Source organism: Gloeophyllum trabeum (genome assembly GCF_000344685.1).
Source record: "Gloeophyllum trabeum ATCC 11539 unplaced genomic scaffold GLOTRscaffold_00014, whole genome shotgun sequence".
In the NCBI taxonomy this organism is placed as follows: Eukaryota; Fungi; Basidiomycota; class Agaricomycetes; order Gloeophyllales; family Gloeophyllaceae; genus Gloeophyllum; species Gloeophyllum trabeum.
This window is the reverse complement of record NW_006920423.1, coordinates 952,635-975,679: the sequence shown is the minus strand read 5'-3', so window position 1 is coordinate 975,679 and position 23,045 is coordinate 952,635. Positions and strand designations below refer to the sequence as shown.

Below are 23,045 nucleotides of genomic sequence, written 5' to 3'. Positions count from 1 at the left end.
AGACGTTCGCACACAAGCCACCCCGTAATTTACCGAACCTGCCGAGACGTGGGCTAGCGGCAGTACCATCGAGTCGCTCTGGGCTGTCCGCATAAGCCGTCCTGTGGGCGCCGGTTGGGGTCAGCGATCCTCAAGCCCAAGGACCACGATGGAGCGCGCGGGTGGCTGACAGTCTTGGGGAGTCGAATGGTGGCTGACACTTGCTGTAGTCTTGCGCAGGTTCTCAACGTGACACCAATCATTCCTCTCCAGATGACATTACAATCATCTATCTTCGAGCCCTGGTGCCGGTTTCTCTCTCATCATGCGTTCGTCTACTGAGGACCGCTCCAACAGTCGAAGGTGAGTACTTGTGCCTCCGTACTACGTACCCTTCGCTATCACGGTTCCTAGATCCTCCGCTACTCGATCAACAGAGCTCACCCTTTGTAATCTATTCTCGTACCATATCTATTAAACAAAAGGCAAGTGCAGTCCTCCTCTCCAACGGCCCCTGTACGGCCTTCCGTCAAGGCCGAACCCGGGCTGGCCAAAGCCCTCCCGTAATTCACCGAACCTTCCGAGACGTGGGCTAGCGACAGTACCATGGAGTCGCTCTGGACTGCTCGCGATGCCGTCCTGAGGGCGCCGGTTGGGGTGGCGACCTTCGAGCCCGGGTTCGCCCATGGAAGCAAGGCGGGCGGGTGGCCGAAAGGTTTGGAGAGTCGACTGGTGGCTGACACTTGCTCTGGGCTTGTGCAGGTTATCGATGTAATGCAAGTCACGACTTAGTCTTCTCGAGCCGCGCGGGATGTCGTGTCTCAAGCAAGGCAAGTTCAGCCTTGGGGATTCGACTAATGGCTGACACTTATCATAGTCTATGCGATGCAGACCAACTTCGGTTCTCAAGACCTGGGGTTGGCATTTCTCAAACAAGGCAAGTGCAGTCTACATCCCATTGCCGCATGCATCGCCCTTAAAGGGGGAGATCGAGCGTCCGACCTGCTTGATAAACCGACTAGCCGCCCTGAAGAGCCTCGTGAGACAAGGGCTAGCGGCGGTGCCATCGAGTCACGCGGGCTCTGGGCCGCTCGCTATGTCGTCCTGGAGTGCGGGCAAAGCTAGCGGCATTCGAGTTGATGTTCACCCTGGAGTGACGCCGGGTGGTGGCATATCTTCGAAGCTGGATGGTGGCTGACACTTGCTTTCAGCATTTGCAGGTCGTTCAATATCAATATCCCGTGGAGCTTGCTCACGTACCCTCAAGGACCTCCTCGTGTCTACGTGTCTACCGAGTTACAGGCAAGTGCAGCCTTCCCTAGATGGTGGCTGACACTTGCTTTTCCAGCACTCGCAGGTTGGTCAACATATATTTCTCATACACTAGAAGCTCCCCACTACCCCTGAAGGCCCTCCCCGTATCCACCAACCGCCAGATAAGTGCAGATTTTTTTCCTGGTACCCCACCCGCGCCGCCCCGTTCGTCATGTCTCGGTCTCAAGCTCACTGAACACGCCCCGTAATCCCGTATCTTCTCAGTCGTGCGCCAGCGATAGTATCATAAATCACGGTTACTCGCTTAAGCCGTCCTGAAGCGGCGGTTGGGCTCGCAATTTCCGCGTCGGTACCCGCTTCGAACACATATACACCGTAAGTGGCATAAGCCGTCTCGAAGGCCCCGATTTGTGCTGGTGACCATCAAACAGACGTTCACTCACCTAGGAAGGGACTGGGTAGCGCCGCCCCTCCCACCCTCAAGTCTCGCTCTCAACGTTGAGGATGACGACACGCAGCTCCGATCGCATAAGCGCCATCCTTAAGCCTACGTTCATTGAGGAAGGGGCCGGGTGGAGGCAGATCTCGGAAGTTGAACAGTGGCTACACTTGCTTTTTGTCCTTGTTAGATTTTTTTTGGCTGATGCCTGGAGCAAAGTGCGATATTTCATGGTGCCCACAGGTAAATTGTTAGTTTCACCAGCTTCGCATTGAAATAGTAGCTGACGCTTATCCCTGTCGCCCCTCCACCGATCCGATATACACGGCCCTAAGCAAGTACAGTCCTGAGCTTCCATCGCGCCATCCTTAGATTAACTTCACCCGTAGAAGCCGTCTCGGAGTGTCATGCCTCTAGAGACGGAACTAGCAGTGGTATTGATATGTTCTTGACGGCGCGTACGCCCAGTCTTAAAACCGAACAAGGCGAGGGCACGTTATCTGCACGCTAATGCCGGGCAGATAGTCGGTCTGATAGGGGTGAGTCTCGGGAATCGACCAGCGGCTAGCATTTACTGTTGGCTGAGGTGTTACTCTAGGCCTTGCGTCGAACCGCTCTCCATTGGAACATGTGGTCATCGTGGAAGATAAGTGATGCATCTCATAATATTCCTCGCGCTTTGGTAGTAGTCATGCATGACGGGCAGTGGATGATCTCTCCAGTCGCTCCATGATTAGGTTGGTCAAGATCGCTCCTATATAGCGGAAGTTGTCGCAGCAACACCACGAAGCCGAGTTATCCATTGACATCGTTCCTGATATAGCTATAGGTAAGTACACTCACATCCATCGAGCCCATCTGCAGTGTTTTCGCAAGTTTGAACACCGCTCAAAGCGCAGACACCCCTCCCAAGGAAGGTCATCAAGTTGTACTGGATAATTTGCATTATTGTCATGGAGCGTCCGCGCGTTTGATAGGCCTCCAGGCTCCGTCAAATTTCAAGACGACCTGACTACGGCGTGCGAGGTGTTGCATTTCAGTTGACACTTATACCGGTCATGACGGGTCATTCCTCATTCGATCCCATACGCTGGAATCTTTCGTGGACTTCAACTTTGCTGGAAGGTAAGGCTTGCTACATAACAGTCCATGTCCATGTGATGTAATTTGGCTTCTGTCATTTCTTGTGCCGGGATGCGGAAAAGACCCGGAGGGGAGAGGAATGAGTACAGTGATTGGTAATGTTAGGAGATGAAAAGAGAAGAGGAGCAACGAGGACGTCCAGAGCTTCTGATGCGGTTATATGTTGGGAGAGAGGCGGCTGACGTCGGAATCAGGATTACGAAGATAAATGCTCGGAATGCGGAGTGCAAAGGTCGTCCACTCATGCAGGCGATCCTCGCAATACATAGTGAGGGCGGTTGCAAATTATTCTCATACCAATACCTAACTTCACCTTGAAACCCCGGGCTGCCGCCATGATGATGTGAGTGTACGCGTGTCCGACGCGTCTGTGGCATCGTGACAGAGTTTGAGTGTCCGACGTGACAATGGTCCCTTATATCACGTGCACGATCGCGTCCGAGTTGCGACGCGTTCAGGGCTTTTTGACCGCGTCAGTATGACAGCGTCAAGGACTGGTCCCGTTCGTCAGCTTCACGCCACACAGAGGGCCTCCATTATGATACTCCACGTGGGTACGGCTGATACGCTCCTTCAGCAGATTTACGCAGCCAGCGGTTAGATGATTCAATGCGCGGATATTCCGAATTCCCACTGGACGCTCCCGGAATATCAATAAATTGGCTGAGTGTACGAGATCGGCGCAAACCGTACAATACATTATCTCCTCCTTCACCTTCACAATGAGTCGCTGGGACACAGTTCCCAAGCTCCCAGTCCAAGACGAATCCCAGATGGTATCACTGTAATATGTGGTACGTACCTTCTCATTTCACCCGAACAGCCAGTCCTGCAGCTACGCATTCCTAAAATGGCCTTCCCTGAAATGTTTAATGAAGTTTACTGTTTCTCATCCCCATCACCTACCTAAGGCCATGATATCCCTTCTACCGGCTCGGCTAAACAGACCCTGCGTTCACCATCTGCTCCTCGATCCCCTCTATCCACCAGTGCTTCCTGCCGATGCCATGTTTCCTCGCCTCCGTCCTCCCACCATCTTCTCACACGGCCCCCTGTTCTTTATCCCGCGATACTTTCTCCATCTCCCAACCTGCTGCACACTCTCCATCGCTCCAACAGAGTTATCCAACACGTCCTACGCTCCTGCAGGTATCGCTGACCCCTGCCAGCCTAAGCCATCCCCCTCTCCTGTGCAATCCCAGAACAACTCCGGATCCACCGTGACCCGGGGACCAGCACTAACTGGACCACATATCATCGTGCCGTATTGACGCGCAGCGTAGGGCAAACCATAACTCGCATTCCATCACCGCGCGTTGTTATAGCCGGCGGACTTGCACATTCACCTGTCAATATCCGGAGCAAGTGTCAGATAATGCTTACATTCGCCTTCATCGCGCGGCGAACACAGCTTTTTGAACCGCGAAGTGCGGAGTCGGCTCATACGAACGACCCAGAGCCCTCGCTGGCGCAATTGCTAGGCCGTGTGTTTACGTCGTGGAAGGTATGGAGTGTTGGAACAGTTTGCGCAGTTGTCACAAGTTCCTGCGTGAGCCTCAGGATAATACCGCCTCCAGCCTACATTCCAAAACACGGGAAATTATGGTCTGGGTTCTGCGCTTTTGGAGACGGGAACTGATGAGGGTAGAGTCGGAGCGGGAGGGCTGGAAGCACAAGGAATGCTCTTGCCTATAGCTGGAAGACCGGGCAACGACCTGGAGGCGCAGCTTGGCTCTCTGACGCTTCCCAGTAGTGTGGATCTCGACGGACCCCATCATTAGAGTGACTAGAACAACCGTTGACTCCCCGCTGTGCATTTTTAATGTGAGATGTACGATGGAAAGATCGACTTATCTTTCACGATGACCGCAAGTTCCAGTAGAGCAGAACCACTTCTAGAACAGCTTATCAGCGACTGAAAGTAAATGTCATGAACAGCCAATGCTCAACTTCCAGACCGACTGTCCGACTGGAATCAGCGGACCGGTAGAGAGCGCTAGAGAGCCCTCGCCTTCTGCATTTCAAGGCATGTACGAGCGATCCAAGGCATCGCATCCTTTCTAGCACGCGTTTCCGAAGGCAGGGCGCTTCCCTGTCGAACGGCGTTGAAGTGCAGCCAGGGACGGCGCTACCGATCGAAGAACCGCGCTTGCCTAGAGCTAGGTATATTAGGGACGATCTTGAAGAAAAGCTTAGTATTCACGACCGATGCAGTTAAAAATATCAGGTCGAACTGGAAGGAGCGACTAGGACGAATGCCGGAGAGCCATCACACTATGTTTTCACGAAGCATACGGCATTATGGGCTTACCTCTTGACTATATTCAAGGTATCGAGCTGACCACCTGAAGTGAGCGAGTCCTGAAAACGAATGCTGAAGCAAGTGTCAGCCATTGTTCCACCTTCGACAGTCGCCTCCACCCGGCCCCTTTCTGTGAGTGCATACGAGTCGATTTGAGGACCGGAATTACGGGGTACGTTATGCGTACTTGACGGCAGAAGAGGCGGCGTCACTCGGCCCCTTCCCAGCTGAGAGGAAATCGGCTTAAGTGTCGCGAACTACAGGTCGGTTTATGCGAGCAACCCAGATCAATGGAGCTGTCGTTAGCGGACCTCTCGAAAAGGTACGAGTTATGGGGCGTCTTTCGTGGGCTTGACATCGAGAGTTGATGGTGGTAGGCGGCCCGGTCGTGGAATCGAGAGTTGAAGGTGGGAGAGGTGGCATGGGTGGGGCTCGAAAAAGAAAAGCTGCACTTGCCTATAAGTCGGGAGACGGAAGTTGATGGGCAGCCCCAAGTTCTTTTGTACGGAGACATAGACGATGGCCAACCTGTGAAAGCAGCAAGCAAGGGTCAGCCACCATTCGATTCTCCGCGACTTCCTGCCACTCGCCCGCCTCCGATTCCAGTACGACCTCAAGCCTGCAGAACGTCGACCCCAACCGGCGCCTTCGGAGCGCAGCCCAGAGCCACTCGATGGTACTGCGGCTAGCCTGCGTCTCGGAAGGTTCGGTGAATTACAGGGTGTGTTCCGCAAGCTCAAGGTTGAGACTGGACGGGAGGGGGTGCGGGTGGCGTTGGAGAGGAAGACTGCACTTGCCTTAGAGACGATAGCAATGGTACGAGCGGCGTCCGAGCAAGAGACTGTCAGTCATGTAGTAGATTGTCTGAAAACAGTATATGTGATGAGAGTCTAGACGTTAGGAGGCAAGCGTTAGCACTCACATACGGTCAGTGGAGGAGCGTTGGTCCTAAGTGTAATACCTTTCGAGAACCAGTGGATGAAAGCGAGGTGAGAGGGGAAGAGGGGCGATATGGGATGACGAGATTCAGACGCTGCACGATATTCTAGGTACCGGCAGAGCAGGATAAGGCTGGAAGGGGCGGCGCTACCCGTTCCCTTCCTACGTAAGTAGAAATGGACTTAAGGGGACGTCTTCAGCGATTCTGTAATCGAGACTTGGCGGCGAAAGGGGCGGCGTCACCCGTCCCCTTCATATATGAGGGGACATTAGCATGAGCATGGGCAGTACGGGCTGGACGAAAGCGGCGGGCGGGGAGTCGGTCTCGAGAAGGAAGGCTGCACTTGCCTGTAATTCGGTAGACACATAGACACGAGGAGGTCCCTGAGGATCAGTGAGCAAGTTCCACGGAATATTGAACGACCTGCAAATGCTGAAAGCAAGTGTCAGCCACCATCCAGCTTCGAAGATATGCCACCACCCGGCGTCACTCCAGGGTGAACATCAACTCGAATGCCGCTAGCTTTGCCCGCACTCCAGGACGACATAGCGAGCGGCCCAGAGCCCGCGTGACTCGATGGCACCGCCGCTAGCCCTTGTCTCACGAGGCTCTTCAGGGCGGCTAGTCGGTTTATCAAGCAGGTCGGACGCTCGACCTCCCCCTTTAAGGGCGATGCATGCGGCAATGGGATGTAGACTGCACTTGCCTTGTTTGAGAAATGCCAACCCCAGGTCTTAAGAACCGAAGTTGGTCTGCATCGCATAGACTATGATAAGTGTCAGCCATTAGTCGAATCCCCAAGGCTGAACTTGCCTTGCTTGAGACACGACATCCCGCGCGGCTCGAGAAGACTAAGTCGTGACTTGCATTACATTGATAACCTGCCCAAGCCCAGAACAAGTGTCAGCCACCATTCGACTCCCCAAGACTGTCAGCCACCCGCGCCCTCCATCGTGGTCCTTGGGCTTGAGGATCGCTGACCCCAACCGGCGCCCACAGGACGGCTTATGCGGACAGCCCAGAGCGACTCGATGGTACTGCCGCTAGCCCACGTCTCGGCAGGTTCGGTAGATTACGGGGTCGCTTCTGCGCGAACGTCTTCGATATGTCTTGAGGGTCGCCAGCCCCAACCGGCGCCTTCAGGACGGCATCGCAAGCGGCCCAGAGCGACTCGATGGCACCGTTGCTAGCCCACGTCTCACAAGGTTCGGTAAATTACGGGGCTGTCTTCAGCGAATTTCAGGCCGAAGCTTGATAGGAGAGGGCGCGGGTGGGGAGGAGGACTGCACTTGCCTTGGAGGGATAACCATGGTACGAAACTAGGGTCGACGAGGGAGACTGGTAGTCGAGTTGAAGAAGATCTAGACATTGTATAAATGAAAAGGCCCCTCAAGTAAGAAGCGAACATGATACCACCCTAGTGAAGGATCGCTACTTCTGACAGTCTAGAAGCCTTCGAAAGCTAGTAGGGATAAGCGAGCTGAGAGGGGAAGAGGGAAGAGATGCGATGAGAACGTTCAGCGTTCGAGGGCGGTTTATATGCTGACCACAGGGCGGCTGGCGTCGGAGTTTCGAGTCGCTGAGGCTGAGCGGCAGGAGGATGAGTGCTTGGACTATGAACTGGACGAGCTCGACGGTGTCAGCCACTGCACGTCACACCGTCGACAGTGCACATTCTACGTCATGCGATCGGTATTCACATCGACGCACCAACGTCCTCCGATTCCTCTAAGATTTCAAGCGTCGTGACCGATCCGCAAAGATTCTGTGGCATATTCACTCATGGCAACGCCAGCCCAAGAGCGATGATCTGACGCTCGCATCTGCACGGGCAGCCTTACCTGTACAAATCACTTTGACAACGGTGTAGTCGCTTGAAAATGCCCAGAACCTACCGGGAAGTCTGAACACCGCCATGTCTGGCATCCTGCCCCTTGAATCACGCATGCTCTCGAAACTAGGAGACAGCAAGAAATACATTCCCATGTAGATCCACGACCGAAGTTACCCTAGTAGACATTAGAGACCACCATACTTCTTCATGAAGTTGAGGTGGAACTGCTCCAGGGCACCCACATACTCCTCCACGCCCGGGCACAGGCACGTCAACCTGTAATAGTTGTGGCCGTCTTTCTTACCGAACCCCTCACCAGGAACGACACAAATACCCGTCTCGTCCAGCAGCTGCAGGGCATAGAAGGTGTCTGGGCTCTTGCCCGCCTTCTTCGCCGCTTCGATTGCGCCCTCGGGCAGCTCCAGCTTCGGATAGAGGTACAGCGCGCCCGGCGAGCTGACGCACGAGACGCCCGGCAGCTTGTTCAGGCGGTCGGCCATGGTCTTCGTGCGCGATGCGAGCGCTGCGTGGATCGCGTCCGTCTCCTTCTTCCAAAGCGGGTACGACTCGTCGCCGGGTTTTGGTGGGCGCACCATGCAGTCCACGCCGATCTGGCCAGTCAACGGAGGGCAGAGGCCGACAGAGACCATTTTATAGATGAGGGAAAGGATGGCGTCGGGGATGTTCGTGCACTCGAAGTAGCCGCCTCGTCGCCCGCACTCCCCTTGCACGCCCTTTGATATTGAGTGGAAGGAGAAGAGCGGGACGGGGGAGTTCATGCGTCGGACGATTTTCTTGAAGGAAGTGAACGGATGCGATTCTGGCCGATGGAGGTTGCTCTGGTAGACTTCGTCCGCCAGGAGGACGAGACTGTGCTTCTCGCAGAGCTTGACCAGCTCCTCCTGCGTGTGCTCGTCCAGTAGTGCACCCGTAGGGTTACCCGGGTTGATGATCACGAGTGCCTTCGGTTCAATGCCATCCTTGTATGACTTCTCCAGAGCACCCTCGATCTCGTGCAAAGACGTCGACCATTCGGAAGCCTCATCCAAATGGTAGGGAATCGCGATACCGGAATGTTGGGCCAAGGTAGCGGTGTACAAGGGATACTGTGGGATGGGGATGAGGATACCTGACTTCGGCGGGGTTATGAGCATGGAAATGAGGAGCGAGACGCCCGCGGACGCCCCCGCGGTTAGGAAGATGTGGTTGGGGTCAGACGGATAGCCATCGCGTTCTAGTGGAATAGTAAGTTAACCTTTTACACCATCCTGGATACGGCAAGCACTACCTACGTACCTTCGATAAAATGCGCCACGCTTTTTCGGATAAGGGGAACACCCTGGCTGTGGGAGTACGCCCCGACAGACCCTATCTCCTCCTGCAACTCCTTCGCACGAGCGATCACGTCCTTCGGGAAGACTTGGGGAGCCAAGTCCATAAGTGCCGGCCATTCCATCAACGCACAGACCTATGGTGCGACTGCGCTCAGCTATCGTACAGGAGTACGTGCTCGCCACGGATCCGACTCACCTGCCTCGTCCATGTTATTGGAGGCTGATCCAAACCCTTCTGCTGAGGATTCCCGATATTCGAGTTAATGACTCTTTTGAAGGGTAAACCGTGGTCGTCTTTTGTGAGCTTCAGCCGGTGCTCCTCTGCTTTGATCGCCAACTCTCCTCGGACGGCATATTGCACCTTCAGTATGGCCGGGTTGATGGAGTCGATACTGAGGGGCCGCATTTTTGCAGAATTAGATGGAAATCCGGATAAACGTGGTCGTCGCAATGAGGAGAAGAAGGCGATTCCAGATGCCATGGCCCCGGGGAGTTTATAGGACTTCGCGGGTCATAGGGGTTGACAGGAGCTCGGCATCGAGGTCTATGGGTTCTCAGGGTTTTGTACGTGAAACAAACGGCGCTCCGCCTTCAAGAGTGTATGTACAGCAGGGAAATCGATACAGGCGTGCTGGAACAGCGTCGGATGGAAGCCATGCAATTTACAGTTTATGAAATGATCCTCACAGCGAGGAACAGTGCAAGAAGGGACCGCTATTCCTCCATAATTGGCGCAGCATTCAACGGTCATATCGCCAATGGCTATCTCGACACAGGCTTCTATCCGTCTATTCATTGCTGAGCATTATCGGCTCTGCTGTTGTACGGTAACTAACTGTTATTGCCATGTCAGGAGCGAGCAGCGTGCACTGCAAAGGTTGAATGAAAGCACGCCATCGATTCTTCAGCTTAGGGTTCTCTTGAAGCTTCTGCTTTAGTTCTGCGAGCTCATCTGACCCCTAGCGTAAACAACTCAAGGGTGATCTCGTCCGATAAACACAGCAGCCTGTCGAGAAAGATTTAATCCACATTCTGGACCGGAATACGGAGAGCAGACCTTTTCACCAATAGCATAAGCCACGGCTTGAGTGTGAGCAGCGATCGGGAAGGGGATTACGCTAGTATCTAGGGGCAAGCGCGGATGAGCTCGGCGACAGTGCAATGCAGGGATGATCAGTGAAGCTGTACCTGCTACGCGTAATCCCTGTACACCGTGCACGCGTAGGGAAGCATCCACAGTCCCTCTGCTGTATGAAGTTTCCATAGCACAGGTTCCTCCCAGATGCCACACTGCCACACGAACGCAGGTGGTCAGTGAAGAGACACAGCTATCATTTTATCCAGGGACCCACGAGTTGTCACCCTCTCTCTAATAGTGTCCAGGATCGCGCCCTTGCTGGGCTTCTCCTGAGGCTCCAAGAACTCTTCCCAAGCCTTCGAGCTCAGGATATCATACGCCTTCTCGATGGCAGTGACCATCATGTCTCGATCTACAGGCTGCTTCATCTGGTTCACCTCAATTCTAGGGAAGCGGGGGTTTATCGGCGAACAAGCGGAATCCTGAGCGGCGACGAATGACTGGGAGCCCAGAGATACAGAGCCGCGAGAGCGGGGCGTAAGAAGGACATTAGAGATGGAGATATAGGACGATTGAAGGGGGTCCGGAGCTGCAGTGAGGCCGTGGCCGTAATGCAAGAATTGTTCGACATGAGGAGTTGTAGACCTTAGAAAAATAGCCCTCTCGTATTCCGTAGTACTGGGATCTAGACGGAAGGTTGGATGAAGCTCGTCCGTGCCCAACTATAGAGGGTAGTACGTACCATCATTCAGAATTGGTTCTATATATTCTTTACAATTGCTGAAGGTGAACCACTCGACAGGGATTCCTAGCAGAATAGAAGGCGTCAAAGACGAACTATCCCGGAAAAGATGGTGGACGCGCTATACCATTAATCATGCCCTTTCCTTCATTCGCCCACTTGTCCAAATGTCGACCAGCAGTTCTAAGACTGGCCAGGTCCTCCGCTGTATCGCGCCGTTTGTCACTCCGAAGCTTGAACCTAAGCCGCAAAAATCACTGGCGAACGACCCATGTGCTAAACTTGTCAGACCTTATGTCGACAAACGGGTGTTCCCATAGGTTCTGCCCAACTTCAGGCAGGTCATAAACCAGAGGGATCCCGTGGGCCTGGAGTTGCGACTCTGGGCCTATTCCAGAGCTGAATTGAACGGCGTGCTATCAGCTGCCACACGAGACTCCCGTTCCCAGAGGCGACTTACAGTAGGAGAATGTGAGGACTTTGCACGGCCCCTGCGGACAAGATCTGGAACAAGTACACAATAAGCTAGGGGAGCTAATTATGGTGCGGTCGCAGTACTCACGATTTCCTTCCTAGCTCTTACAGTACCTACATGAGTGGAAACACCCACCGCCCGCTTCTTCGTAGCGTCGGGGACATCTTCAAACAAGACCTTCTCTACACGTACAGCTGTCCACACTTCGAGGGCGCCCCCCTTCTCTGCCGCCTTCTTCAAGTATTCATTCGCCGTAGCCCTCTGGCCACCGCCTGTCACATTTTCGACTAGTTCACCATAGCCAAGCATATGCCCAGCATTGATATCTGTTATCTTTTGGAACCCAGCTTCGTCCAAGGATAGCGATGCCGTGTGGGACCAATAATTATCCCTCGGGGACTGCGAGCTGGCACGTACTGGAATACAACCCCCTGTCGGTCCATCGGCTGATCGCACTCTCCGTTCAATCTACGAAGATTATCAATGCGTTGTGATTATGTAGGCCAAAAATACGGCTTACACGGTTGAATGTCGGAACGATGCTGTTCCAAGACCATTCCGGGTTCCCAGTCAATTCAGCCCACAGATCGTAGTCCTCTACATCAGGCGGTAAACTCCGATACTCTAGCCCATGATGCGTTTTTACCTTTCGGACCTCTAGTCCAGATCCCCCAGTTTATACAGGTGGAACCACCTAAAACCTTGCCTGCGAGAACAGATCTGTCAGTCAAACACGAATGCGCATTCCAGCAGACGCACCGCTGCTAATCCTTAGTTCTCTCTGGGAGAACTGATCCTCCCCGACAGTCGGGTAAAGAACATCAAAGGAGCTACCATGCAGGGAACGGGTGAGTAGAGGCAGCCTGACGGAGTTCTGCAGCTCCGGATTTTGCTCAACGCTTGCGAGTCGTTGGAACACTGAGTCTCAACATCCAAGGACCGGCATGAGACGTCTCACGTTGTTCCCTGCTCGATCAGGAGGACAGAATACCCTGCCTCGTTCTCAGCGAGCCGTGCTGCGAGCGCGCAACCGGCAGGACCGCCACCAACGACGATGAAGTCGAACTCAGGTGTCGTAGAGCCATCCTCACCGAACTTGGTCGAGGCAAACGAAGAGTGGTGCGCAGAGTAGACGTGAGACGTGGTGGACATGTCGGTGGCTCTGTGCTATCCAGGACCTTGGGAGTGAAATGACGATAGGCAGGCGCCTGATGGTGATTGGAGGCATATTCCATACGGCGAGCCTTACCTTCCTCTGGAGATCTCCTAATCTGCATGCAAGAGAATGCCGGAACGGTCTTTCGGCAAGAACGTTGAGTGATTACAAGTGCACATGGTTAGGTGACGGGCGACTGCAGTAAAGAAGCAGACCGGAGTAGTCCAAAGAAACGAAGAGATGGTGACTCAGACTCCGGACACCTCATAATGCGAGATACTCTATTATGTAATCTCTGAGAGGGACTTGGACCGCATTCTGTTCATTCATGGATAATCAGATTCATCTTAGCTTTGAAGTTGGACCTGGGAAGCTAGAGACGAACCTCTACACGGAGCGCAAAGAGCCGTGATCTTCCCGAGGTACGAGCTCACAACCTGGCCATGTTGGGTTGCATCTTGTTGAGGAATGCGGATGCGATCAATCGCCCACTTCGCTGGTCTATAACCTGCATTGCAAATACGGCGCAGATAGAAACCGTGCATGATCAGGTCGCAGCTGAATGCTCCAGAGGCGGATGACAACTTACTTCGCAGCGAGAAGTCATACATCTCCCACCGAGTGTAATAGAGGTGCTGATAATGCGCAGCCTCGAGCCCCTGTGACCTGGCATTAGCAAGGAGGAGAGCTTGCATACTAAGCCGCTTACGGTGGTGCAGGCGAATGATACAGTATATTCATGGCTTGTGTTACGCCAACTCCGTTGATTTTACGGATTAGACCGAGGACGATTGACGGTGTGGCACAGCACCTGGGAGGGTCACAAACGATTATCAGCCTTGCGACTATATTGCTAGAGACATGCACGCACATGTCTATCAGGTATGCTAGGCAACCACCATGCAGCATGCCTGCGCCATTCAACATATCTTAAATATGCGCCTCGTCAGTCAGACCATAGCAGGAGTGCAGCGACTTCGTACTTTTCGTTACTTCCAGCTCAGCGACCGTAGTGGCCTCCATTCTACCCCCTTTGTCTGGTCTTCGTTCCACGTCGACTTCAACAAACTTCAAATCCTTCCCTACACCGTATGCGAAGCATTCCTGGTCGCCTAATCCATACGCTCCGAACGTATTATTATTTAGCTGTTTCACGAATTCAGGTGCATTGCCTCCTATGCTAGAAGCGTCGCCGTAATTTGGTAATGATTCAGGATTCACCCAAACTCGGCAGTGAGGTGAAGACAGAGACGACCCGCTGCGCCTGCTGGTTTGTGATGACGACGGTGCAAAGTCATAGTCGTCAATAGCAGCAGGATCGGCTGAAGTCAAAGCATGAGACTGTCGGGACATTTTGTGAGAGGCGTGTTCCTTGAGAGTTCAAAGTGCACGTACTCCGCTTTTTACGCTGGCCCAAAGAATTGGATCCTCCTGGTGCTATTCTCGGGTCAAACAACAGCTGCCCTTGTAGTCCGAGTCCTCCTCGGAACGGACGACTTTCGTCCAGTCCATTTGATGCTGAGGTGGGATTGCCGGATCCTCGACCTCGGCTCGACTGCTACCCACCGTAAATCAAGCTTTGAGGACCGCTGTCTGGAGGAGAAGAACTTGTCATGTCAAGATAGAGATCCAGCGCAGGCAGAGGCTAACATGGATCGATCTGGCGTAGACAGTTTGCGACGAAAGCTTTGAGGTGACAGCCTCTCCGTGTTCGCAGAAGTGGCTGCATATGCGGAGGCATGATGTGCGGGGGCCGCCACAGTGATTCACATTAATTAGTAAATCTAATCATACCTTCCTCATAGCGGTTCTGTATTGGGCGTGTCTGTGTCGTAGCTGTGGCTCCTGACGAACATGAAAGACCTGCCCTGTGTCTCATATGGAATACGAAGTGTTTGTGGCAAAGTCGAGCATGACAAACGCGCCAGCTACGCACGGCCGGCGGAGAAGCCAACGCCTCCCTTTCGACCGACAGTCTACAGGGAAGCCCTCTCCTGACAGACTTCTCCAGATCCACTATCTACGGCCAGCCCCACCTATTTACTACTGGGCATCCGCAATGCCTGCAGATCCCACTTGGCGAACGGCCTCGCCTTGCTGGTTCTTGAAGAACACGACATCTCCGTCGTCTTCAATGAAAGTGCACTGCCGAAAAGATCTCCACAATGCAAACAGCGTGCCCTATATGGACGTCCGACAGCATCGGGAATTTAGTGAGAAACAAATTTATGAGCGGCGAACTCACGACTTACAGTAGAGTCATAATTGTAATGGTCACCCAGCACAGGTCTGATTGCTTGAGTTACTTCCGGCTGGTTATCTTGGGACATCGTCAGAGTCAGTCAATGTATTCGGCAGAGGAAATTTGGTCCGTACAGAAAGGGATCGACGAGAAGAAATGATGAGCAACGTGGTCGTGCGCGATCTGAAGGATGGGTTTAACTTCCCGGTCCAGTACACTCTCAGGGAACGACAGACAGCGTACGTTGTGTAAGAAAACTCTGCCGACCCATCCAAAGAAAGGTCTGTCGACGGTGGCTAGAGCGCCTCGCGCGAAAGTCCATTGGTCCTATGGTTCTTGTTAACCGTCTGTCGGGAGGTATGCTACGTCGGTTCCAGAGCTTACCCGACGGTAGTATGGAATAGTGGGGTCCGAATGCTGGAGGTACGTGAAGGTGACGACCCTGCGAATCGTCCTTCAGACGGACAACTTTATTGGACGAGGCATTGAACGAACCAGTTATTCGCGAACTTCCATGAACGGGAGTCAAACGATTGTGTATGCTACGCAAGCTGCAGTGTAACTTACCAGCCAAGGGACCCAGTAATGCTTCCAAACAAAAGATCCTCCCGACTTGTACGTCCAAACACCCAAAATGGTAAGCATACTAGCGATGCAAATATCCGATAGGATTATGGATTGATCTGGAAAGCCGGATGGTGTCAGCCAACAGTCCGTGTCAATTAGGCTACTACTCGCGGTGCTCAGGCTTGAAAATGAGGGACGACGGCTTGTAGTGCTGCAAGTGGAATATAGTCACGATTCGAGGTGCAATTATGAGATAACAGCACTGACACTGGTCCATTTCGGATATTTCGGGTTGCCCTTCCGATTATGACTGCGGACCGTTAAACACTCCAAAGCTCCATGCCACTACCCTACAAACTCACATCAAATATAGCTGGTAGCCTCTACCGTGGACGCGGACCTTCAGGGATGGACGGAGACATTGACATCGGAACACTCACAAAAGTTGCCGCACGACAAGTTTGAAGAGCGTGTACGCCGGTGTTTCTTCGATGATATCTTTGTAGTCCATTTTTACAGCTACCTTGCCGTCAGGTAGTTTGAGATCTTTTCGCGTCGGCGGGATGTACGTCTCATCACGTTCAAGGTTGTTGGTTGATTTCTGACGATATGCCGCCACAGGGATCGTGAGTCAATTCAGGGCTAACTGGCAAGCGACAGCAAAGACATACATGATGTGTCCGGTGTGTCACTCTCCAAGCATAGTAAGGGACCAAAATGAACGTATGTAAGCTGATACCTGCAACCGCGTTAAAGAGCGGGTAGGGCGATAAGGCATCGTGTCCCGCCTATCACGGAACAGGTCAGTCGTCTCTGTTGGCCGACGCCTCGGACAGTGAAGACCTTACCTCGTGCCCTGCAAGACATGTCAGTGACCATCAGGCATGCAATCGGCGTAGTGATCACACACCTAAGCACCAGATCCCAGCAAAAGCAATGCTCTGCCAGAACCAGTAGATAACCCACAACACTGACCTGAGCAGGACTCCGACGGCGGGTCCTATCGCATATGTCTTTCCAAGTGACCAGACAAAACCGTCGATCCGCGTCCCGAGCATATAGAAGGCATACGTGAATGCCAGATGCTGGAGAATGTAGTAGAGACTTTTCAAAGTATCCCTCTGGAATAGATGCTTGGGGACAGCGGCATGTACATCCTTCAGCGCCAGGTTAGAAAGGATGAAGGTCGATTTCTGTCTCCTGGCTTCGTATTCGGGGCCGTCCTGGAATATCTGGTACCATTGCATGTTAGAGACAACCAAGACTGGTCACCCGTCGTTCGAACGGATTTCGGGATAGGCAAGGCGAAAACTGTCAACACAAGGGGGTGAAAAAGAGAGACCACTTCACAGTGGGAGTCTTCCGAGTCCCCTGTAGCTAATGGTGGAGGTAAGTGGCTGTCGGGAGTAACACCGTTTACCTTACGGCATAGTCTTTCAATGGTGATACATACACCCACAGTTGCTCATCTGCCGGACGGCTAGATCACTGGCCCTTCTCATGGAACTGACTTCCTGATTCCTCACCAGAAGAGACAATATGGCAGAGTCCGACGTCCCATGCCACTACATCTCAGGGTCCCAGGGGTACCTATCGCAGTTACATATGACGGAAGTGCCTCAAGGCACCTACCAGTACCTTGGTAGCTTTCAGAGACGGTGCGCGTTTGAGATATGGTTTTGCTCACGTTCATTCCCTGCCGGATCTTTCCTTGGAGGAGGATCGGAACCCTGTGCGCAAATCTCCACGCCGTTCTTGTCGCTTGAATCCGGCGCTTCTGAGACGAACGGCGCACGGTCCCTCTGTAGTATCTCGTCATCCTGTCGCCGGCCAGAGGGCGTTGACCGATCGATAATGAGAGTCATCACGCAACTTCAGCATGTACCGCGCAAGGGCCCCTTCGAGGAAATACCAGAGAGAAGGAAGCCAGAGCCTTACATAAACATTCTGATAGCAAAAACAACAATTTCAGAATATGGTCATCCTAGGGCCAAACGACTGCATGGGTGAGCAAGATTTCCTTGACACAGTGACAGTGAGACCCTTGCATCGTTGAACGCAGATTTGTGTAACAATGTGCTACGATGTGTAATCCACTTACAGGCGGAGTAGACTCGGAGGCTTCCTTAGTGCCGGGTGACACCGGAATCTGCCGAGACCTCTTGCTCGCGTTCGCCATCGGCTGGCTCATGCGTTCCCCCCCTTTGAATTTCATGTGTCTTGTGTCTACCTATATGGTGGCGCACATTTCTTCTGTATACATGACAATTTTGTGCAAGGGCAGGTTTACAACCTCGTGAACACTTCATACGTTTCCTGTGATCGCATCGAAGTACTGACTCCGGGGCACATCAAGCTGACGATCACCTCTGCAGGTTCTTAAGCCTATAATACTGTGCAACAGCAAGTCGGTCACTACTTATGCGGAAAATATCCTGAAAGTCCTGACCATCAGAATACTTCGGTCGCGACCGCAAATGAATGGCAGGCTGCTTTATCGTGGACCGTAAGCCGGATATTATCCTCTTGCTTAAGTGTTGTCAGAGTTACTATCTATGGGATTCAAAATGTGCTTTCTGATGGTGTATTGCTCTGTCCGATGCCAAAGGCCTCTTGTCTCGTCTCTGCTTGCCTTTGCTACTGTCTCTCCCAAGTTGCTGGCGGTGTGGTCAGCTCCCTCAGGCCGTCCTCGTATATGTCTTGTCCGGCGGGGAATTCTGTGGACTTATTATCAGTGTCGCTTCTGCGACTCCCTGGCCGATCCTGCTCGACTAGTAAGACACTTCCTCAGGCAATATTTCTGGACTCTGTATCCATTCACGCGCGAATTGATGAAGATACCTAGGTGTCACTGAGGTTTAGAGTTCTGGGACCTATCGGAAATCTCTTGCTAACCACGCCGTTCCCAAAATGTGGCATATCTTACCTTTGCCTTGTACTTTTGCGAAGCTCTTCATACCCAAGGACCAACAAGAGATTGTAGTATGCGTTCTTGACCATAGACTGCTAACTTCCAGTTCATCACAGGACAGATTCACTGTAAATCCCATCCCTCCTCTCTCACCCGTCATTGGGTCGAATGAACAGGATGATGACAGCGGTAGATCCTCCACGGCCCCGTTGAAGTATCTAGTACCTGTGCTAGATTGTAGCTCGCGTCGATCGACCCTCATCCTCAGGCTTCCAGTTGCGGTGTTCGCATCTTGTCTTGCGAATTGTCACTTTCGACGCTCTCGTGGGCACCATGCATGGCGTACCCCTGCTCCAAACTTCCGCTATGAAGGTGAATATTATCGCATTTACATTCCGGAATGTTTTCGCTCGTCCCTATGTTGCGCATGCTGCTTGCGTCACTAATGGCATTGGGGGTTTCAGGCTATTAATGAGGTTCTATGATGTATGTCCCCAAGTGTGTGGTGCTCTTTCTGTATGGCTCTGTGGCCTATTTCTGCATGCGGTCTTTACCCCAATAATAGTGCTTACGTAGTAGACGCGTCAGTAAAGTCAGTCGGCGCGTCTCGGCGCTATCGGCATTCCTTATATGGTAAGCGCACCCCGTTGCGAACCTACCCGGATTTTTCGTGATTATACACTCCTTTTCCCGGAGACGACCACGACGACGACCGTGACGAACGCCGAGCACGCTCACTAATGCCCGCTTCGACAACGTCGCCGATGGCGCTCAACCCGCCGTCACCAACGCCGTCCATCTTCAAGAAGAAGTCGACATCGTCCTTCTCTCCCATGTCAACCGCCGCGTCCTACCTTTCAGCTGTTAAAGCTGCGGATGCACGCGCGAGGGCTAGGGGAGAGACGCCTGTCGCCACGCCGGCTTTGTCGTTCTCTTCTTCGGTCACGACCAGCAGTGAAGACACCATCCTGGACGATGGTGAAGTGGTCTCTTCCGACGCGCTCTCTTACCCGACGATACCCCCGACCTCTGAACAAGTCTTCTCGACTGTGCACACGGAGTTCGGGCATTGCGCAAATGCCGAGTATAGATATACGTCTCAGCATCCTGCCGGGACGCCCGTCAAGCCTCACATAGAGCAGGACCCACCTTACTATGTACTGTTCACGACGTACGTGAGCTACATCATCCTGATCTTGTTCGGCCACGTCCGCGACTTCACCCGCAAGTACTTCAACCCTGGCGAGTTCAAGCATTTGATTCCGCATGATGTGAGTGCCGTCCTAGAGTAGCATGGACATCTTCGACTGACCTGATGCGTCCAGGGGTATGCACCAATCACGTCCGACTTCGACTCGTTCTATACTCGTCGCCTCAAGGCTCGCATTGATGACTGTTTCTCATACCCAGTGACCGGTGTCGCTGGTCGTACCATCGTCCTGAATGAGCGCAAGTCCAAGGACTATAACCGCACCTTCTATTCCACTGGCCGTAAGGTCCGTGCCCTCAACATATCCTCGTACAACTATCTGGGCTTTGCGCAAGCCCGGGGCGGTTGTGCAGATGCTGTGGAAGAGAGCATCAGAAGGTACGGTGTCTCCGCCTGCGGTACGCGGCTGGAGGGTGGGAGCCTTGATCTTCATGCTCAGGCAGAAGCGTTGGTAGCCAGATTCATCGGCCAAGAGGATGCGCTCATATGTTCCATGGGTTTCGCGACCAACTCGACCATCATCCCAGCTTTGGTCGGTAAGGGCTGCCTGGTCGTCTCGGATGAGTTGAACCACGCGTCGATCCGGTTCGGCGTGCGCCTGAGCGGGGCTAATGTCAGGATGTTCAAGCACAATGACATGAATGCACTGGAGGACTTGTTGAAGGAGGCCATCAGTCAGGGACAGCCGAAGACTCACAGGCCGTGGAAGAAGATCCTGATTATCGTTGAAGGCTTGTTTAGTATGGAGGGGACCATGACCAACCTCCCGGTTCTTCTAGAGCTCAAGAAGAAGTACAAGGTGAATACGCAGCTGAGTTATCTATGCGCACCAACTAACGTTTTACCAGTTCTACCTTTTCATTGACGAGGCGCATTCCGTCGGCGCCCTCGGCCCGCACGGCCGGGGTGTGGCTGATTACTTCGGCGTTGACCCGCGTTCCATCGACATCCTGATGGGTACTTTCACCAAGTCCTTTGGTGCCGCGGGTGGTTATATATCCGGCTCGAAGGCTGTTGTAGACCGTATCCGCGTTCGCAGCCACTCGCACGCCTATGCGGAAGCCATGACGCCTCCAGTCTTGACCCAGATCATTGCCAGCATGGCCAGTATCATGGGTGTCGCGCCTGCCCTGCCGACTCATGGTTCGACCGGTACGATTACCAAGGGACGGATTGTAGAACAGGAGAGTCCCGAGCCCTACCCTGGTCGCGCTCCTGCCTCCATCTTGCCCAGCTGGATGGATCTGCCGCCCGCCATGCGTGAAGGTACTGAAGGCCGCGATCGCCTGCGCCGTCTGGCCTTCAACTCTCGCTATCTGTCTCGCGCCCTCGAGAAGCTCGGTTTCATCGTCTACGGTCACGACGACTCTCCCATCGTCCCTCTGTTGATCTTCAACCCTGGAAAGATGGCGCTGTTCCACCGGCTCATGCTGCAGAGCAACACGCCTATCGTCATTGTGGTCGTGGCGTACCCGGCTACTCCGTTGGTGACCAGCCGAGTGAGGTTCTGCGTCAGCGCTGCTCACACGAAGGCCGATATCGACGTCGTACTCAAGGCTTGCGACTGGATCGGTGATGTGCTGGATTTGAAGCATGCTCCTGGTGAACGGTGGTCATTGGAAAAGATCACCAGCAATGCTGTGGAACTGGTCCGGATGGAAAGCCAGAAGCATGCCTAGATTTCTGGTCTGTTTCGTTTCCGATGGTGTGCACTATGGTCCGCCCTACATTCTGTTTATACCTATTAGACCGCGAATGCTTCAGCCTTATCTTCCGTTAATGTACCTCCACGTAATGTATCATATTCCAGTGCAAGGTTCTTTATCGAGGCTCGAGCCGTGGCAGCGATTATTCCTGTCCTTGCTAAGGAACGCAGTATATAGGTAACATCCGACGCCTCGGCGCTGAAGAATACCCAGGATCACCGACAGGGCGATCAGCCATCAAAACTGAGGCCTGAAGCCTGAGGCCTGAGGACTGGCTGGGGTGGGAGAAGATCTGGACAGACGATTAAACTGAGACAGAAGATGCGGGAGCACAGATGAAGCCCGATTTGATAGAAGCGTTCATAGTCCATTTGCTTCCGCGGTTTGAAGTATGTTCGTAGGTTCGTGAGCGAGTTAAGTTGGGGTTGAGCGATGCAAGTTCAGGCCTACATCAGCAAAATGGCAGCCCACGCTAAGAGGGATCCAGGCGCTAAGTACCGCTAAGGCGCCCTTACCGAGCGCCTTAGCCCTAACTCTCTGAGTTTCTTAGCCAATGCTCTAGAGGGGCGGCAGAGCAATATAGATAGTTCTGTTGATAATAGATATACATGTATTGTATAACAGTAGGACTAGATGAGGGCGGAGACTCGTAATTTAGGATTTGCGATCGTTGAAGGCCAAGGCAACTTGGATTATAAAACTTTATAGGGACAGTACCATTGTGTCCTGATGGCCTAACAGTTAAATCATATGGTATGATTTGGGCGATGCAGGTTCGAATCTTGCCCAGGTTACTATTTTTCTCTTTACTCCCCACTTATTTCTTGTCTGAGTGTTCTTAACACCTTAATCCAGGACTTAGCTAAGTCTTGGTACTGGGCTCAGGGGGTGGGCCCCCATGACTTAAGACCGCGGACTTGGTACTTATTTGCCTGACATTCGTTCTTAGCTTCGCTTAGACGGTCGTGCCGTTTTGCTGATGTAGGCTATCATCGATGGTCATGTAGCCCACTATACTTGGGTAAGGACGACTTTCCGCGAAGAGCTCCTCGGCGCTCTTGCCCACGAGGCGGCTGGCGACCTGGCGGATGGCTTCGCAGACCTGCCCGCCGTGGTATCAGTTACGAGAAAGTCCGAGTCGAATGACGACTATGAGCAAGCCGAGGTTGCCAGCGCTAGCGGAATGCAGACACTTCAGGGCCAAGCAAATCACTGGCAGCGATGAAAATGCGTGCGGTCGGAAGAATTCGAAATGTAAATTTGCTCGTGAGGAACAACTTAGAGTAATTACTAGCAGACGTTCGGGGCCTGCAACTGTGCGACACACGGATCCCAGATGGGCGTTAACGTCGATCGACGCTACGGGACTAGGCTAGTGCATATTTCCGATACAGCATAGGGAAGTCCCCCCTTAGCCCGCTTTTGGAAGTGAACCCTACCCAAACGAGTAGCTGGGGCGCCGCAGCAGTGGTAAACCACGTGCGTGGACCTTGCCGAATATACGGCAAGGAACTTCGTGCTGTTGACTCCCCGTTGTGCTCGCAGTACTATAACCTAGTAGTTGTGATTTATCCTGTAGATAATGTACCAGGAGGAGCTACTGAGCTTTGGGACTCCCCATTGACAGTAGGAGACAGTCTGAAAAGCTACAGTTCTCTCAGCGTGATTTTTGATCCCAGTAAGGCTTCTACTGGGCCACATTTAGTGCCTCC

At 53.1% G+C, this 23,045-nt stretch overlaps 5 protein-coding genes across 5 annotated transcripts; 1 reads left to right on the top strand and 4 right to left on the bottom strand.

Annotated features, from left to right (window-relative positions):
* Positions 1 to 7,989: 7,989 nt before the first annotated feature.
* Positions 7,990 to 9,836, bottom strand: GLOTRDRAFT_101389 (PLP-dependent transferase). The gene is made up of 3 exons (XM_007871643.1): positions 9,443 to 9,836; positions 9,209 to 9,380; positions 7,990 to 9,146 (listed from the first exon to the last, which is right to left on the bottom strand). The coding sequence occupies exons 1-3, from the start codon at positions 9,650 to 9,652 to the stop codon at positions 8,098 to 8,100; spliced, it is 1,431 nt and encodes a 476-aa protein (XP_007869834.1). The 5' UTR covers positions 9,653 to 9,836; the 3' UTR covers positions 7,990 to 8,097.
* A 721-nt stretch (positions 9,837 to 10,557) lies between these two features.
* On the bottom strand, positions 10,558 to 12,693 carry GLOTRDRAFT_132774 (uncharacterized protein; the record flags this gene model as incomplete). The annotated part of the gene is made up of 10 exons (XM_007871642.1): positions 10,558 to 11,009; positions 11,067 to 11,132; positions 11,194 to 11,306; positions 11,358 to 11,465; positions 11,527 to 11,570; positions 11,629 to 12,009; positions 12,062 to 12,138; positions 12,188 to 12,247; positions 12,301 to 12,440; positions 12,500 to 12,693. The coding sequence occupies 10 exons, from the start codon at positions 12,691 to 12,693 to the stop codon at positions 10,558 to 10,560; spliced, it is 1,635 nt and encodes a 544-aa protein (XP_007869833.1).
* Positions 12,694 to 13,127: 434 nt separating this feature from the next.
* On the bottom strand, positions 13,128 to 14,312 carry GLOTRDRAFT_108013 (uncharacterized protein; the record flags this gene model as incomplete). Its single annotated transcript, XM_007871641.1, has 6 exons — positions 13,128 to 13,205; positions 13,287 to 13,356; positions 13,407 to 13,508; positions 13,569 to 13,626; positions 13,681 to 13,923; positions 14,264 to 14,312. The coding sequence occupies 6 exons, from the start codon at positions 14,310 to 14,312 to the stop codon at positions 13,128 to 13,130; spliced, it is 600 nt and encodes a 199-aa protein (XP_007869832.1).
* Positions 14,313 to 14,740: 428 nt separating this feature from the next.
* On the bottom strand, positions 14,741 to 16,753 carry GLOTRDRAFT_108012 (uncharacterized protein; the record flags this gene model as incomplete). The annotated part of the gene is made up of 9 exons (XM_007871640.1): positions 14,741 to 14,878; positions 15,507 to 15,622; positions 15,678 to 15,717; positions 15,774 to 15,816; positions 15,869 to 15,889; positions 15,947 to 16,107; positions 16,178 to 16,294; positions 16,355 to 16,362; positions 16,417 to 16,753. 9 exons carry the CDS (start codon positions 16,751 to 16,753, stop codon positions 14,741 to 14,743), a joined length of 981 nt encoding a protein of 326 aa, XP_007869831.1.
* A 2,497-nt stretch (positions 16,754 to 19,250) lies between these two features.
* GLOTRDRAFT_48390 (PLP-dependent transferase) lies at positions 19,251 to 21,306 on the top strand (the record flags this gene model as incomplete). The annotated part of the gene is made up of 3 exons (XM_007871411.1): positions 19,251 to 19,688; positions 19,743 to 20,426; positions 20,476 to 21,306. The coding sequence occupies 3 exons, from the start codon at positions 19,251 to 19,253 to the stop codon at positions 21,304 to 21,306; spliced, it is 1,953 nt and encodes a 650-aa protein (XP_007869602.1).
* Between the last annotated feature and the right edge of the window lie 1,739 nt (positions 21,307 to 23,045).

Bases quoted from the DNA above. Each gene is read 5' to 3' on its own strand.
- GLOTRDRAFT_101389 (XM_007871643.1), bottom strand. From the start codon at position 9,652: ATGCGGCCCCTCAGTATCGACTCCATCAACCCGGCCATACTGAAGGTG. The intron at 9,381-9,442 runs GTGAGTCGGATC...GTCGCACCATAG, and splicing joins CAATAACATGGACGAGGCAG to GTCTGTGCGTTGATGGAATG. The intron at 9,147-9,208 runs GTACGTAGGTAG...CTATTCCACTAG, and splicing joins CGTGGCGCATTTTATCGAAG to AACGCGATGGCTATCCGTCT.